This window comes from Papio anubis, chromosome 1 (assembly GCF_008728515.1).
Source record: "Papio anubis isolate 15944 chromosome 1, Panubis1.0, whole genome shotgun sequence".
Classification (NCBI taxonomy): Eukaryota; Metazoa; Chordata; class Mammalia; order Primates; family Cercopithecidae; genus Papio; species Papio anubis.
Window position 1 is genome coordinate 183,119,388 of NC_044976.1, and position 12,882 is coordinate 183,132,269.

At 36.4% G+C, this 12,882-nt stretch overlaps 1 protein-coding gene across 6 annotated transcripts in view; it reads right to left on the reverse strand.

Annotated features, from left to right (window-relative positions):
- RALGPS2 (Ral GEF with PH domain and SH3 binding motif 2) overlaps window positions 1-12,882 on the reverse strand; it is a 187,037-nt gene that overhangs the window by 71,254 nt on the left and 102,901 nt on the right. For all 6 annotated transcript variants that reach the window (XM_021930174.2, XM_021930176.2, XM_003893467.3 and 3 more), the window contains one exon: window positions 10,483-10,609. In XM_021930174.2, the coding sequence (XP_021785866.2) occupies window positions 10,483-10,609 (127 nt within the window). The remainder of the gene's footprint in view (window positions 1-10,482; window positions 10,610-12,882) is intronic.

A 12,882-nucleotide genomic window follows, 5' to 3' on the forward strand; every position in this document is an offset into this window, starting at 1 on the left:
ATAAGATTCCTGGAAGGAACTGGGCATCTAACTGCTATACCAAATCTTAAGTGAATAAAACTTTACCAAGGCATCTCAGTTATTGAAAGCACTATATCATTTCATTTAAACACCCAAAACTTTATCAAAGACAAGTCTTACAGAATTTTCACAGAAGAACATTATTAAAACTAGAATGTGAAAGTCAACACACAACCTTGGAAAACTAGGCTGAATGCTAAACTGCCTTAGCCAATGGGCCCATTCTGCTCTCCTTCAGAGAGCTGATTTATTTTACTCTGAAGTTCCTAGACAGCATAATAACTTGGGCAACGAAGTTTCTTGAGAGAAGAAAATAAGAAGTGGTATTATATGATAGTTAGTTCAGGTTCTGAAGTCAGAACTGCTTGGGTCCCTGGCCCAGCTCTACTACTTGCTAGTTGTGTTACCTTGAGCAATTTATAAACTCCTGGCTCAGCTTTCCTGGCTATAAAATGGGGTATAATATCTAGCTCATGTGGTTTTTGTGACGATCAAATAAATGAGTTGATACAGGTAAAACATTAAGAATAATGCTTGACACATGTAAGTACTCAGTAGATTTAAACTATCATATTATTACTACTCATCTACGTACTTTCTGCAATACAAATCATAGCACCTTGCATAGAGTATGTGATTAACAAATGTGTTTTAAAAACAATATCCGGGCTGGGCGCGGTGGCTTACGCCTGTAATCCCAAGACTTTGGGAGGCCGAGGCAGGTGGATCACTTGAGTTCAGGAGTTCGAGACCAGCCTGGTGAACATGGTAAAACCCTATCTCTACTGAAAACACAAAAATTAGCCAGGTGTGGCACGTGCCTGTAATCCCAGCTACTCGGGAGGCTGAGGCAGGAGAATTGCTTGCAGTGGGCCGAGATTACGCCTCTGCACTCAAGCCTGGGGGATACAGTGAGACTCCTTCTCAAAAAAACAAGACAAAACAAAACAATATCCAAGTTTTTGGATATGAAATTACATTGATACATTATCTTCACTTGCAAATCTAACAGAGCCATGCCAGCTGTTACATCAGGCAGGTAAGCGGCTGGACCACAAATAAAAAGAAACTCTTCTTAGAGACATAGTATGAACTTCAGCCTAAAGACAGTCTTGCGAAAGACCAGGTTAGCTCATTTGTGTGATAGGCAGGGTCCAAGAGCTACCTACTTTGCAGGTCATCTAGGAATAAAGATGGGTTTGCCTTATCTTTGGCAAGATTGAACTACAACCTTCCCTTAGAGCTGGTTTATAGAAGGATTCTTTTTAAAATTTTTCTTTCTTTTTTTTTTTTTAAAGACAGGGTCCCACTATGTCACCCAGGTTGGAGTGCAGTGGCACGATCTTAGCTCACTGTAACCTCGAACTCCTGGGCTCAAGCAATCCTCCCACCTTAGCCTCCTGAGTAGCTGGGACTACAGGAGCATGCCACCATGCCCAGCTAATTTTTGTATTTTCTTTGTAGAGATGGGGTCTCACTATGTTGCCCAGGCTGGTCTCAAACTCCTGGCCTCAAGTGATTCTCCCACCTTGGCCTCCCTAAGCACTGAGATTACAGGTGTGAGCCACTGTGTCTAGTCAAGAAAGGTTTTTTATGTTGTTACTGTTAATAAGTTAATGAATTTTATCCTACAATAGATTTAGACTCTATTCTGGACTAAATGGGAGGCCATGATTGCCTAGAACACTTGACCTCTCTGAAGCAGATTTTAAAAATTTGAGATTTTGGAAAATGCCAAAATTAGATAGCAACTTGAAATTTGGTAGACACCTACAAATACACTATCTCTGGGCTTCATGCCTGGTAGTATAAAGATCAATTTTCATTCTGTTGTTTATTTAACTCTGAGTCATGATAGGAGAGTGCTATTCTCTTAGCATTGTATTTCTTAGGGCTCCTGCTGGTAATATAAGAAGAATAAACCTTCTGCAATCATAAAAACATTTCAAATAACTTATAAATCTGTCCTAAAGTAATATGGTTTACATGTATTTAACTTAATCTTTGTAGTAAGTTAAAGATTATACCCTAACAAGTTTTTAGTCTTTTTATTCTAGTGTCTGTGAAAGATAACCAAGTAAGAAAAGAATGATTCCACTTACAATGCTATGACCTTGCCCTGAAAAAAAGGCCATCTTATCTTAAACTAGCTCACTTTTCAGTTTTTTTTTTCTTCTTGACACAGAGTTTTGCTCTTGTTGCACAGGCTGAAGTGCAATGGCACGATCTTGGCTCACTGCAACCTCCACCTCCCGGGTTCAAGCTATTCTCCTGCCTCAGCCTCCCCAGTAGCTGGGATTACAGGTGTTTGCCACCACACCCAGCTAATTTTTGTATTTTCAGTAGAGATGGCATTTCACCATGTTGGCCAGGCTAGTCTCAAACTCCTGACCTCAGGTGATCCGCCTGCCTTGGCCTTCCAAAGTGCTGGGATTAGAGGCATGAGTCACCATGCCCAGCCACTTTTTAGTTTTATCAGTGGAGTTAACTGGTATCAAATTATAATTCTATACATAATTATAGGAAAGACTGATGAATGAACTCAAAATTTTAACCTAAACACAGATACCCCAAATTTTAATGTAATCCATCATGCTTTCTTTGAGCTGTGAATGAAATGCGTATCTTTATAGCAAGTCAATTTAATCTCCTTTGTCTCAGTTTTTTCACCCGTAAAATACAAATAATATGATTTACTTTATAAAACTGCTGTTACGTATTAGATAATCTATATAAAGTACAGTGTCAGCTATATAGGCCTAAGTGTTGAATAAATGTTACTGAAATTATTATTTTCCTGCCAAAGCTTGCTTAAAAAAATCACAAAACTGTGAAATATTCAGAGTTGGAAACACCACTGGCAAAACTGTTGTTAGGGGAATCTGATTCCATTTACAATTAGCATGCAGATCTGTATAGCTGCTATTCTTATTTTTTTAGAAAGACAAGGCACTTAAAGAAAACACTATGAACATGGGGATGAAATTAACACAACCCCACCCCCAGCTCTTTTATTTCAGAAGTCTTTGGTCTAAAGTAAACTTCAGAAAACATATCAACAAAGAACTTAGAAGAATTTTAAATATATAAAAGAGTGAGGGTAAAAAAATATATATAAATGAGGTAATGGAAAATGGGGATGTAATTCTGGCTACAGAAAAGGGGCTAGCTGCCATGTGGTCAGAGCTTATTCTCAAATCCAAAAGAAATTCAGTGAAGATGCTTTACTGCTGTTTCAGCATACAATATATAACAACATATAATTAAAAGAATAGGGTAATCTATAATGTATATTACTGACAAATCAAATTAAAGAAAGAAAAATGGAATAAAACTTAAAAAATTAAAAGCCAATGACATTTTTTGATCATTAGGCATTTTTGAGATCAGTGTCAAAGCCTCACATATTGAAGAAAAATTATATCAAAGGAGAGGAAAAATCTCCTTTTAATTCCTACAGATGAGCAAAAAGACTTGGACTTTGTTGAAATTATCTGAATAGAAATATGAATAAAAAACTCTTATTTTTGAAAATATTTTTACATGAGTTAGAAATTTCTAAAACTAAATAACTATATTCTACTGAATATTTAACAATTCAATCTATGCAAAAACGACTGAAAACCAAATCGGTAAGATTCTTATCATGTTAGATACGCTTTAAAAATGTCATTAACTATGATGAGGACACTACTAAGAACGTAAGGCACAAGGCAATGATATGCATCTCTACCAGGATATAGAAAAGAGGAGAGATCATTCATGAGGTAATGATATCCTGGACCTTTGTTATTACAGAGATATTAAGTTCTATAAAGGCAGGGACAAAGCCCATTGTAATCTCCTGCTATATATTTAGCAACAAGCACAGTGCTAAGTAAATACTAGGTGCCAGCTGAGGCACCAAAAACAAAACAAAATAACAACAACAAAAAAAATCAGGGGTGGGTAAGGAGTTGAGTTGATCCATGCAAACACGCCACACAAATACATTTATTGTTTAAACAGAAATTAAATCAAAATTACTGAAACAATGGGAAGAGCCAGAAAGGGATAATTAGTTGAACCAAGAAACATTTATTATATGACTACTTTTGTTCTAGATGCTATAAGGATAAACCCTTAAACCAAGACAAATAGAGGCTTACATTCTGTTGAGGAGGAGACAGATTAATGAAAATATCATAAATAGGGTGCTTTGCAGAGAGCAGTAGGCTAGGAACACTATATTACAGAGGGTTATAAGAACAGCATTTCTCTTCTAACAAAAAAGTCCTATTATGAAAACCTGACATATTAAATTAAAAATTAAATGGGGAAGGGGAAGGAGAAATCTCTCTCCAATAGGAAAACCGAGTCATATCTAGATCCATCAAAAGAGTATATTCTACAGAGGGCTAGAGATTTTACAAAAACTTTTCTGTTACATTCTGCTTCTACTTAATAGGAAACAGTATAGAGTACTGCAACAATTTACTGATTTCCATGGTTCAAAAAATACGGGTTTTTTTTTTTTTTTTTTTTTTGAGATGGAGTCTTGCTCTGTCACCCAAGCTGGAGTGCCACGGTGCGATCTCGGCTCAATGCAGCCTGCACCTCCTGGGTTCAAGCAATTCTCCTGCTTCAGCCTCCTGAGTAGCTGGGAGTACAGGCATGTGCCACCACACCCAGCTAATTTTTTGCATTTTTTAGTAGAGACATGGTTTTGCCATGTTGGCCAGGCTGGTCTTGAACTCCTGACCTCAGGTGATCCACCCGCCTCAGCCTCCCAAAGTGCTGGGATTACAGGCATGAACCACCGCAACTAGCCAAAATATGCTTTCTTGGTCGAGCTACTACATCTTTGTAGTACATAAAGTAGAAATGTGGCTTAGAAAAGGCACATTAAAGAATATTTATCATGTTTCATACAACTAAATTATTTTTTTCACAATCTTCTAGTTTTCTCTCATCAGCAAAATAAAACTCCCCATGCCAAATTCTTCAACAAGCCCCTTAAGACTGTTCTCCAACGACAAGAACAAATAAGGGTTGTTAATGACTTTCAGATTTAAAAGCAATAATTCTCCTATAAAGCAATTTTTTCCTTGAGATTTGCCAACTATTCCTCTCTAGACAAATTATATCCTTATTCTAAGAATTTTTCACGATATTGTCCAAGCTGACTAATTTTTACCTTGAATGCAAACCAACAGAAGAGACAATTTTTAAAGGGATGATGTGTTGAGAGCCAAGAAAACATTTCTACTTCTTATAATTTAATCCACATTGAACTACAGATAAATTTGGTGGTATCAAAATAAGAGTTCTGTCAGCATATAGGCCTCTACCCCCCCCCCTTTATAAGCTTCACAAAAATTGGTAGCTTTTGGTTCTCATTTTTAGGGGAGAAAAAACTATTAGTTTGGACCATATCCCTCATGTTAAGAAATCATTAGCTGTTACCTTTATTCTATGCACTTTCATTCTTTCATTGATATATTCTTTCCATAAGAACCTCTGCAGACATAATGAATAAAGCATAGCATTATGCAAACTCTGTATACTTGAAGAGGAATAGTTAAATGAAGCTACCAATATGCATAATGAGTATTATCTTTTAATTGTCTTTAGGGCAACTTCTAACCTATCAAATGCACAGCATTTATAAAGGCTGAAGTTTTTGTCAACTGTACTAAGCCTAGCTTCACACAAATAGAAAAGGATTCTGAAATCAAGACAAATTAAATTTAAAAATCACAAGCAAATTAATTTTAAATTAGAAAACAATATAAAAAAGTAAATATTAACAAGATATAAACTACTGTTAAATCTTCATTCTTCAGTATACTTCAGTACTGAAGATAAGCAATAAAAAAACCCATATGTAGATGATGTAAATCAAGCAGTAAAAAAGTTGTAAAACAGATTTGTGTCACATTTTCTTAGGAAAACTATGTATATTTTAATAGATTAAATACATTTAATCTCAAGGTTTGCTATAAGGCAAAGCGGTCATTACATTAAAAGGATGATTTTCATACCGGAAACGAACTGAATCATAAAAACTCATCTGATAAATGTTTCATTTTCCATTCCCATGTCTACCAAATATTTATGCCAAGGAGTCCCCAATAATCTCACAATCAAGATGCTTCTGCACATACCCAGATAGGGATGAACTATATGAAGAATACCAATATCTAAAATTATGCAAATTCTATAGTGTATGTTCTCTTTTAATGTCTTAATTTCCTTCCTTTTTTTTCCCTTTTGATTTCTAATTCTTGGATAACCCTCAGACACATGCATTTTACTAGTGAATATGAGAAGCAGAGAGGAGGAAGGAGAAATGCATTAAAACACCAGGCTGTAGTGTGGTACCGCAGTGTTAATAATACTACACTCACTGGTCACTGGTAGAGTGAGCTATAGGAAATAAGATGGGGATCAAGTTTGGGGGAAGGAGGAGAGATGATGAATTCCCTTCTGCACATGATGAATGGAAGATATCTGTAGATTTTTCTCACTTAGTATCTAAAAATGTTAGAAGGCCCCAGGGATTAAGTAGATAGCTAAGATACAAAGATAGATATAAAATATACAATGATATACAAAGTTAGACAGATTTAGTCTAGATTTGGAAGATCAGGGAATATATATAAAACACCTGATGAGATCACTCCGATTGTATAGAGTAAGAAAAGAAGTGGACTGGCTGAGCCCAGTGGCTCACACCTGTAATCCCAGCACTTTGGGAGGCTGAAGTGGGAAGACTGCTTGAGGCCAGGAGTTTGAGATCAGCCTGGGCAACATGGCGAGACCCCATGTCGACAAAAATTTTTTTTAAATTAGCCGTGCTTGGTGGTACACACCTGTAGTCTCGGCGACTCCAGAGGCTGAGGTGGGAGGATTGCTTGAGCCCAGGAGTTTGAAGCTGCAGTGAGCTGACTGTGCCACGGCACTCCAGCCTGGATGACAGAGTCTCCGAAAAACAAAAACAAAAACAAAAAAAAAAGAAAGAAAGAAAAGTAGACTGACACCTCTCAAGAATACATTTAAAGGATGAAGGTAGAGTAAGAGCAGCCAATAAAACAAAAGCCAGAAATGCAGAAGGGAAGCCAAGAAAGACTGGTGCTACTTGGGGAGAATTTCAAGGAGGAGAAATAACCGACACCAACTCTCACACAATTAAGATGGGGCTTGAGAAACACCTATTAAATGTTTCAACCAGGAAGTCACTGGTGACAGGAAAATTTTTAGAGAGTAAAGATGGAGAAAAAGGAGACAAGAAGAATAGGATACTTTTAAATTAGCTTAATTATAAAGTGAAGCAGAACTACATGGCAAGACTGAAACATAAGATCCTGCATCATGAGAACATATAAAATGAAAGGGAACTGAAAAAAGGAGTCATTGGAGATGACAGGAAAAATGGAAGATACAGGAAAAACAATGCTTGTAATATTTTCTCCAGATTAACATCTGTACCTCAACATTTTCCTCATTTGCTTTAACCCACAGGTATGATTACTTTTTGTTTCAGGTACCAGGGCTGAGAAAGAAGAGGTATATTCTCCAATAGAAAACCTTTCCTGATTCCACTGAACTCCAACTTGGCTAGTGCTTTCTTCCCCAACTTTCTCTGTGTGTGTGCATGAGAGTGCCTGAGTGTACCTAAGCACATATACAGATGCACACAGCTTCAATCCTGTACTGATGTCTCCACTGTGGAAAAATGTCAAGAAGGTCCAAGAGTACAAGAAGTTCCCAAACTAGAAATGACAGCATAAGGATTCCTATTATTTTATTTTCTCATTTTGAAAGGAAAATAATCTTAATTCTTTTCCAGAAGATATGAATTATGAAATTTAGTTTGAGAAAAACATATTTCAATGAGAAAAGGAAAGCAATCATAAAATTGGTAAATTTTAAAATGAGAGTTCAGCAGGTATAATTAGAGCTCTCTAGGTTAAGACTTCAGAATGCAGACCTGTCAGTAACTAGGTCTTAGGACTATGAGCCAGGTCTTCCATCTTTCTGGATCTTGGTTTTCTCAATATTAAAATAAGTTAATTAGAAGACATCACTACAGCTGGGTGTGATCGCTCATGCCTATAATCCCGGCACTTTGGGAGGCTGAGGTGGGCGGATCACTTGAGGTCAGGGATTCAAGACTAGCCTGGCCAACATAGCAAAACCCCCTCTCTACTAAAAATACAAAAATTAGCTGGGTGTGGTGGTGCACGCCTGTAATCCCAGTTACATGGGAGGCTGAGGCAGCAGAATCACTTGAACCCAGGAGGTGGAGGTGGCAGTAAGCTGAGACCGTGCCACTGCAATCCAGCCTGGACAACAAGAGTGACTGGGTCGCAAAAAAAAAGAAAAGAAAGAAAGAAGATACCACAATGCTCTCATCCAGCCTTAAGAAGAACATGATTCTAGTCCTATGCATGCTATTTCTTTTTTTTGTTTGTTTTTTGAGACAGAGTCTTGCTCTGTCGCCCAGGCTGGAGTGCAGTGGCACGATCTCGGCTCACCACAAGCTCCGCCTCCTGGGTTCACGCCATTCTCCTGCTTCAGCCTCCCAAGTAGCTGGGACTACAGGTGCCTGCCACCACGTCTGGCTAATTTTTTTTGTATTTTTAGTAGAGACGGGGTTTCACCATGGTCTCGATCTCCTGACCTGGTGATCCACCTGCCTCGGCCACCCAAAGTGCTGGGATCACAGGCGTGAGCCACCGCGACCGGCCTATGCATGCTATTTCTAGGTAGAGAACAAGACTCAAAGAAGAAAATTCAATGACTTGAAAAATTAGGACTGTAGAGTCACTGTGGAATTGAGGATTGCCAATTCTCAGTCTAAATATTCTTCACACTATAAAAAGTATACATTCTTCTGAATTATGAAGGCATTATTTTTGAAAATATTCCCTATTCCTTCTCTCCTTGAATTATATTTGCAAGCCAAGGCTATGGTAAAACACAGAGCACCACACTGGGTGTGGTGGCTCATCCCTATAATCCCAGCACTTTGGGAGGCTGAGACGGGTGAATCACTTGAGGCCAGGAGTTCAAGACCAGCCTGGCCAACATGGCAAAACCCCGTCTCTATTAGAAATACAAAAATTAGCTGGGTGTGGTGGTGCACGCCTGTAATCCCAGTTACTTGGGAGGCTGAAGCAGGAGAATCACTTGAACTTGGAAGGCAGAGGCTGCAGTGAACAGAGATCGCACCTCTGTGCTCCAGCCTGGGAAACAGAGCGAGACTGTCTCAACAAACAAACAAAACAAAACAAAGAATGACAGCAACAACACAAAAATGTAAAGCGCATACAGAATGTCTTTCTCCTAATAGCCAGCTTAGAGCCTCTCTGATAAGAGTCATGCTTACTATGGTCCTAAGTTGTTTACCAAAGAAACAGGATAAAATATTCTGGGATGCAGTGGCCATTAACTCTACTGTGCTTAGGGGTATTCTGCCTTCAACACAAGGTACACAATAGGTCCCCATTCTCTGCAATCCTAGGGTGTCCCACAATATTCTAAAGAGTTAAACTCTTCTCTGGGAAAGTAAGGTTGACGTTCTATAGTAGCTAAATGGGCATGTATCAACTGCCTTTGTCTCTTCTTTGTCTTCTAGTCACTGAGACTGTAAAGACTTCAAGGTGACACTGTAATCACTCTCAGAAATAGCTATCTTGAAATTCAGTGTAATTTCATAAAACACAAAATCTGGGGGAGGACCAGAAAACACCAAATCTTCATCATTTGATTACTCTCTACATAGGATCAAATCATTTCATTTTAATATATACTAGGTATGTATCATATATTTTCCTTATGCCTGATTTACATATCTATTTAAAAGAACAATTTATTTGGGTCTTCTTTTCATTCAAACACCTAACAAAGCATTATTCCTATTTCGTTAAAAATAATCTTACAATGTTATTGGTTAAATACTTCTTGAACTTATAAGCTGTCAGATATATAATAAAGAGATAAATTCTTAATTAGATGAGATGCGAAATACAGAACTGTCTCAGCACGAAGCTAAATTGCGACAGCGAATCAACTGATTTCATTCTGGTAAACAATACCAATGTGCATTGAGACTACTTCAGAATTCACACTAAAATATCTCCTCACTATATATAAGGACTTTGATCAATTTCCTTAATGTATTAAACACCATTACAAACTATTATATTCTTTAAAAGCATTACTAAAACAGTTAAAAAATAATGTTTTACTATATGGTCCTACTCTAAGAAAACATTATAGACTATGAAAAACCTTTAGGGCAAAAGACTAATATGAAAATACATTCCAGGTAACAGGGTAACAACTATCTTTAGTCAATTTTTTTCAGCTTACCAAAGGATACAAACATTCAAAAAATACCTTGAATTTCACATAAATTACTGATTAAGGAAGAGGAACAACTAGAAACAAAAAACACACAGTGACATAACTCACCTAAATAGGGAATGCAAGGTGTCATCTTTAAGCTACTTATATAGTCTCTGAGTCTTTTGTAGTTATCTTCTTTACTCATTACATATTCTAATTTTTCAAAGGTAGTTTTGTCTTTTCGACTTAATAACTAAAAAACAAACAGAAAAACCTAAGTTATTTACAAATCTCATTTTGTTGTAGCAAAGACCTGAACTGAAGTTGCATTTACTGTGAATATGGATTTTAATTTCAAAGTTATATCTTCTTTAATTATATCTTTGTAGTATATAAATAAAACAAAATCAGATTCGTCTATTAATCCAAATTCATTATTTGTAAGATATCCTTTGTATGTTCATAAAATTAAGTAAAAAATTATAACATTTTCATGTTTACTATTTTAAAGTAATCAATTTTTATTAATCACCTTCCTAATTTTGGAAAATTATGCATTCATATTTAGCTCAAATGTCCAAGTATTTTAATGAACTGTCCCTTGCCACCTCAAAGATAAAGATCATTCTTGCATAATCATTAAGAAATAAACACCAAATTTTGTGATTAACCCTTTTTCTTGATAAATCTAGTCATGGCTAGTCCTAATAACTTTAAAATTCTGTAATTCCTTACATTTTTTGATTTCTGACATTTTCTTCTCTTTGATCAGTGCTATATAACATACAGCATAACTAAAAGATACTGTTATAAGACACTTGAGAGGTAGATTTGTAGTAAGTGCCCTATGAGATCAATGTAAATAATCAAGGGGAGTTAAAAAAAAAAAAAAAAAAAAAGCAGTCAGTCACCCACAATGGTGTTCACTAAAAGGTTCAGGAAATAGTTTTTCAAATCATTCCAAAGACTGAAAAAATTATTTTTTTTATTTAAACATATGAAGTTTCCATTTCATTACTAAATAAGATTTCACTTTATTTCATATTAAAATATTGGTGTTGTTTCACAGCATGCAAAACATTTCCACCTATATAAGTCTCATCTAATTTTCCTATGAGATTAACAAAAAAGTATGAGTATTAATTTAGAAATGAGGAGACTGAGATCACAAGGTTAGCAAGTAGTGGAATACAATACTCTCTCTTACTCACTCACTCACAAAGATGTATGTCCTTGTTTTTCAGGGTCTTATAGTCTGGTTCTGGAGATAAGAGTATTCTGACACCTAATCCACTACTCTTTCTAGTATTATACGTAGTACAGTTGGGATCTATTGTTCAGAGGCTCAAAGATGCAGATTATCTTCAGATAATCTGTATTAGAAAAATGTTTCAACAGTATTGCTCCCTCTTCAAAATACAATGTCAAGGGGTCCTTTGCTTTAATGTTTTAGATGGATATTCCACGGTCTAAAACAGTGGTTTTACAAGTTTCTCTTACTTCACTTTTAACATACTTGATTAGCAGCCTCAAGATTAGGTGCAAATGTTTGCTTGTTGCCTGTAAATCTAACTATCTCTTTCCCACTTAAGGAAGTATTTGGATATGTAAAATATAGCTATGGGACACAGGGATAATGATAAACCTGCCTTTTTTTTTTTTCCCAAGTCAATCATTCAACAACTTTGGCACAATATCAGGAGAAACAAATTACTTGGAACTCGTAACTAACCTTGCCACAGCTGAAACACAGAACTGTTGTAACAAACTATATGGTCTAACACATAAAAAATAACATGATTTTGTAATTTTCATAATAAATCAATAATCAGATAAATAGAATTCAATCCGAGCTGTAGTAGGAGAGACTTGTTTCCAGAAGACTAGAGGAAGAATATGTATGTAAAGAACTCATTAGATGTTAATATAGGTATTTCCTGAGTGATAGCTCAGAAACTCTATTAACTGAGAAGTCTTGATTTTCTTTCTTCTTTTCAAATTTTCTTTTGACATTTATAATGTTATCTTTATAAAGTCACTTTACTATATCTTCCCCTCCAAAAAATGCTGAGGGCAGGGGGGTACAAAACACTTCACAGTATTCTAACTTCACATGTCCTTGGCACCAAGAGCATGACAAATGCAGGCAAGGCTCTTCACACTTTCATTGGTATTAACGAAATAGGAGACACACAGAATTCTAGATGTTCCTGACCAGATATCTGACACCACCTTACCACCACAATCTGTTTTGGGGGAAAACCTAGATGAATGCCTGCTCATGTCAGTCACCCCAGGAAACACAAACTCCCAGATTATTCCTCATCACCTTGATTTGTATCTTCACACAGTATGTATGAATGTGTGTATCTGCATAAATGAATACTTCATCTTAGACCTGGGGTGCAGATTAATTATAATCTTTTGTTTGTGACACTCAATTATCATTAGAGCCTGGTATGGCTTTGTTAAACGGATTTAAACTTTATAATGAATACACATGACTCACCTTCCATCCAATTGCCT